Source organism: Ostrea edulis, chromosome 2, assembly GCF_947568905.1.
Source record: "Ostrea edulis chromosome 2, xbOstEdul1.1, whole genome shotgun sequence".
NCBI classification, from domain to species: domain Eukaryota; kingdom Metazoa; phylum Mollusca; class Bivalvia; order Ostreida; family Ostreidae; genus Ostrea; species Ostrea edulis.
In genome coordinates this window covers 41,611,121-41,616,892 of record NC_079165.1, presented here as the reverse complement: position 1 = coordinate 41,616,892, position 5,772 = coordinate 41,611,121, and the positions used below count along the sequence as shown (strand labels likewise).

Genomic DNA, 5,772 nt, shown 5'->3' with positions numbered 1-5,772 from the left:
TAAATAAACGTCTTTATTTTAGCATATTTGGGAAAAAACATTTCAAAATGTACAGTTAGTAAATTTTCCAACCAGAGAACGAGGTCCAATTTTCTCTTGCATAGGCTTTTAGGTATCCAGAAGCAATGTTGACCTTGTCACCTTTTTTCAGATGAACAGGAATTGTGTTCGAGCCACTGCTCCAAAACTTTTGTGAAGTAATACTATTGTTGAAAGCTGTATATCCTTTGTAATGACCGTTCACCCTCAGAAAAGGATGCGCCGTTTTCGACGGATCCGTTAGTGTAGCCCAAGTAAAAACATAGGTTCCGCCAACAGGTGCTGTAAAGGTTCCCGTAGCCTTGTTGTAGGCGTTACCGTCATTTAGAAGAACTGTGTCAAAGATCCACGTCTCGTGTAGTCTGTATGCTCTGGCTGAAGACTGTCGGGCTGAGAATGCAATGTTGCCTAGAAAAACATACGTGTACATTGGAAATAATGGTTTATCTAAATTGAATGAGTCTGGTAGGGTATATAATATTTTATTTTTAGGAGATTGGAAGAAAATAATGACCTTTATTATACCTCTATCTATAATCCTAGAATTTGATTGGTCGAAAGGAAAACATTTTTCCTCTGTATAAGACCGAATGGCGAGTAAGTGCCTTAGAAGTGCTGCACGCGCTCAGTTTTGACCGGCTGACGGAGTCATTATAAACAATGACCTCTGGAATAATGACCTGCTATTGTTAAATAAGATTTTCTATGATTTTTAGACATATATTTTAAGATAAAATTTAATATGATAAGAAAATCCGTGTTTCCTGTTACTAATTTTGAAACATGCGTAGGTGTGAAATACGTCATCAGTCTGGTTGTGCACAATTTTACCATTGCTCGTCTGTTAATCTGTAGATAAATATGGCTGCTACCGAAGAAAGCTAATGTCGTTCTGTCGGAGGGAGATTTGCTGAGCTGAATCAAAGAATCGAATTACCGAGCATTCTTGAAAACAGAGATATTGCAAATACCAAAAACGTAATTCAAGCTTCCATTAGGATTCTTCGAGAGTACTATGCGTCTAAAGAAGTAGAGGAAGATGACGTTTTGCAAAAAGCAAAGGACGATCTGGCAGAGTTCCTCGTAATTTTTATGCAGAGTGTCGGAAGAAGAATAAAGGCATTTTCTTTCACTGAGAAAATTAGATATTGTAAATGACCATGCATTCCAGTTGTCCAATGAAATGTTTAAAACTGTTTTAACACAACTAAAACGGTCGGATAAAGGAAGTATACAACACAAAGAGGTTATAAGCGATGCCGACATTGACAAACTTTATTCATCGGCAACTCTTGATACCAAACATCTCCAAGGACTGCAATACAAGGTCTTTTTGGACGTCATGTTTTATACGTGCAAGAGCGGACGAGATAATCTGAGATGCATGAAGAAAGGTGATTTTGTTTTAAAGAATGATGTCCAGGGGAAATGTTTCTACACAAACACTGTTAAATATGAAGCTAAAAATCACAGGGGCGCTGATGAAATGCCAGGTAGATCTAACTGTATATCGTAAAAAAAATTATATGAATATTAATCTATACCATTTGAATAATTTTTGAAAAGTGTATTTTTAATCAGGTATGTAAATATGATAATTTCTCATTTTTTTCAGGAAGTGCCAGATGCCCAGTTTCAAGTCTTGAAAAATACATCTCCAAATTAAACCCCAGGTGTGACTGGTTCTGGCAGAGGCCAAGTTTGAAGAACTTGATAGTGCTTGGTATGACAATGTACCTGTAGGACACAATTCCTTTGGTAATTTCATGAAATTAATATCATTGAAGGCCCAGTTATCAGCTACATATACTAAACACTACATAGGGACAACGTGCATCACCGCCCAGGATCAGAACGGAATTGAATCTCGTTATATTATGTCTATAAGTGACCACAAGAGTGAAAACTCCATTAAAAGTCATTTGAGAAATATTAATGAAAACAAAAAAAACCATAGAATGTGTAGTGTTTTGCTAACTGAAATGAATACTATTTGTTCTTATGGTCCAGTTACTCAACAAAAACTTGCTGAAAATGTTTCTGAATCACCTTTACATGAGGATGCTTACTCCTCCTAGGCACCTGATCCCACCTCTGGTGTGTCCAGGGGTCCGTGTTTGCCCAACTATCTATTTTGTATTGCTTGTAGGAGTTATGAGATTGATCACTGTTCGTTATCTTCACCTTGCATGAGTATGAAGCAATAATGCTTAGCTTCCAGCCGAGATACTTGCAAATTTTCCTGAGTCGGGGAAAGAAAGTACCGTCATCCCTGTTTCAACATCATGTGAAATATCACGCTCCTTAACATGCGGTCCAGTGTTTTCTCGTGTAAATCAAGTTCAGATTCATCTTCATGAAAGGTGATTCATGAAGGAACATATATCGAACGACAAGTATCATCGGGTACAAACTGTCCACCAGAAAAGATGAATAACAATTAATTGCTATTACCTTTTCGAGGAACATTGACTGTCCTTATCTCAAAAAGCTATTACAATTAATTTTTCCTTCTTATACACTGAATATTGCGGTTTTCTGTTATCTGTAAAATGTAGCTTAAATAAGAAGCGAAAACTTTCAAATCTTATTTCATATCGGTATAATAAATTAATCAATTGGATGATTCTTCTAGCATTACCCCTTACAGTTGTGTTTTGATCCATTGAATAAAAGTGTCAGTCCTCCATTTACCTTGCCTGTAGTCAATTACATAAAAGTACTGTCTTCCATTTACCGTGGTCGTATCCTGTTCCTTTGATGATGGAATCGAGACCCTTTTCCATATTCTTCGCCTGTGATCTCAGATACTCTAGAAATGGTCTGTGTCCAGATACCATATGGAGCGTTATAATGCACACGGTTATAGCCAAGCTTTTCATTTCCAATGACATCTGAAGTATTCAAAAGCTGATTCAGAGATCGTTTAAATGTACTGTAATCATAGAAATGATTCAACTTTTGAAATAGAAGGATGTGGCTTACCTGATGTATGTGAAACCTTGACAATGTACGTCAATCAGTTGGATTTTGAGGTATATATTGGATCATGTGCAAAACATTTCTGCATTCTGAAATATGATACACATGCAATATCTCAATTTATGGTGTAACATTACCTTTTAATGAACAAAATACTCTCGTACTTTCAGCTATAGTAAATTTCATTTTTAAGCGTTTTAATGTGTTCAAAATTATGCCATAATATCTATTAGAAAGGCTTTAGTCGCTCATCAGGCTTATGAAAGGTGAAGATAACGAACAGTGATCAATCTTATAACTCCTATAAGAAATACAAAATAAGGAGTTGGGCAAACACGTACACCTGGACACACCAGGGAATAGATCAGGTGCCAAGGAGTTAGAATCCCCTGTCGACCGGTCACACCTCCCCTGAGCCCTATATCTTGATCAGGTAAACGGACGTATCTGTAGTCAAAATTAGTGTACCAATGCAAGAACGGCCTGACACACGTCAGACAGCATTTGACCCAATGGTAGGTTGTATTGGCAAACTAGATCGTTATACTGACCATAGAATTTGCGAAATGATTATTGTAAAGGAGATTGTTGAAACCCCTGCACCATCAACTTCTTTGTCAGATTTAAAAGCTGATCATACGCAGAACAAACCCTTGCATATCGATTCAGTTGAGAGATGTAAACACTATATGCAGGTGATAATGAAACATTGCTACATTATTTTGGGAAGTTGACGATGGAAAGCTGAAATAATGCCGTTTATCATAATGTTGAGTTATTAGATAGGCATTTAATATCCATTTTCAATAAAATATGAAGCAAAAGTGGACGACTCTGTGGTCTTTTATTATCTAATTATCCAGTACCTATAGCGTTGTTAACCTTTTTCTTTTTCAATAAGAAAAACTCCATAAAATTTTAACGTCATTTCTGTTTCTAGGAAATGATTCAAAATTAAAAACTTGATAACTGATGGTTGATTTCATATGCATGAAATAGGTGATAACATCTCATATTTACATTTGCTAATGTATTCCTTATATGACAATACTAATGAAATTGACATTCAATTTCGTGGAACATGAAGTTGATGAAGTGATCAGTTTTTTCTTGCGTATGAATACAATCACCGCTTCAAAAGTCATGTACTTTCACCTGGCTTCTTGCTTATGCAACTCAGTGGTGGATTTCAGAGTTTCTGTCCCCTTCTCGCCACAAATAGAAAAAATAGTGCAAGTAAAAGTCCAGATTGACACCCAAAATGTGTGATTATTTTGACTAATACTCTACTTTTCACATGCCCCATCCTCCTCCTTTCGGAAATCCTGGATCCGTCACTGCAATGACTCCATAACAAAAAGAACAATGAAAAAATCCTCATTAGAATATTTATACAGAGTTTATTTTGTAAACAAATAACAATTTCATCAATTAATATAACAGAAACATTAAATAATCGTTCAGTTGATCCATTTCAAATAACATCTGCAACTAGGCCTAAAACTTCAACTTCTGCAACATGGTGAATTCATACAATGACTGATAGTGAAAGCTACGAAATGGAGACAGAGTTAGATCTATAGAACATTAAGATGATGATAATCTGTTGTTTGCAGGCAACATCCATCACGGCCATGACTCGGAATGAGTGAGGCTGGATTTGGGGCTAGAAAAATGCTGTCCATGTCAGGGAACCGCTGCGAGTCTTCATAAAAATCCTACAACAGAAATTGCTCAAGTTAGCAAAAAATATCTGTCAGATTGTATTCATTTTCTCTTACATGTCCTGGAGGTAGATCTATGATATAACTTCGTCTAAATTTGCCCTATATGGCTACAACCACGAGTCCTAACGATGAACATGCTGTTGTTCTCTTCCAATACTTGCATAAACCTGACCAAAAGTTTAACGTTAACTTGATCCATCTATCCTCCGTCAATTCTTTCAAATCCTCCGAATTTTTGCGGAAATATCTGCTAAACAATATTGCTTTTTCAACTTCAAGTAGGTCGACACCACGGTTTCTCCATTTTTGATCGCGACCAAATCACATCACAAATGTAGTTTACTCCTCTCTTCTTCTCTTACAACCGCCGCAGTGGCCTAGAGGTTAGAGCGTTCGACCCGCATGAGGAAGGCCGTGTTTCGAATCCCAGCCGTGACAGACACAAGTCGTTAAAACAGGTAGTGACAGTTCCATCGGCAAACGCTCGGCATCAGGTGTGAATGTCACGGGTCCTCAGATATGACCTGAAAAAGTGATGTCCGATGTCACAGTATGTGTGGCACGCTAAAGAACCCTCACTGCTTAAAGGTCAAGTGTAATAAAAATAGATTTGAAAATAAAGTTTATAATTCATTAAAACCCGTTTTGAAAAGTTTATTGATGTGTTTATTTTTTTTTTTTAAATCCAGATAAATGCGCAAAATACCTATTCCAAAATCGTTGTTTATAGAAACGAATGAAGGAATTATCGCCCTTTCTTATGACGTCATCTGAGACAGTTGTAGTTGTTTACGCCTGTATATCATCGTTTTAATTTTCGTGAGAAATTGCCAGTTTTAGCAACACCATGGATATTGACGGTGAAATACAGTAGATCTACACTTGAGTTTAGGGATTCAACCTTTTATGTCTGTACCTGCACCCGTTTCGAAACCATCCGATAGTAATATGTCTATGTTCGACAAATGTCTCATAGGAATCTCAGTTAGAAATTATTTACCGGGCCAGTCCATAGAAAATTGGG

At 36.7% G+C, this 5,772-nt stretch overlaps 1 protein-coding gene across 1 annotated transcript; it reads right to left on the bottom strand.

Annotated features, from left to right (window-relative positions):
- LOC130046313 (complement C1q-like protein 4) lies at positions 1 to 2,948 on the bottom strand. Its single transcript, XM_048916195.1, has 2 exons — positions 2,777 to 2,948; positions 1 to 447 (listed from the first exon to the last, which is right to left on the bottom strand). Exons 1-2 carry the CDS (start codon positions 2,931 to 2,933, stop codon positions 56 to 58), a joined length of 549 nt encoding a protein of 182 aa, XP_048772152.1. The 5' UTR covers positions 2,934 to 2,948; the 3' UTR covers positions 1 to 55.
- Between the last annotated feature and the right edge of the window lie 2,824 nt (positions 2,949 to 5,772).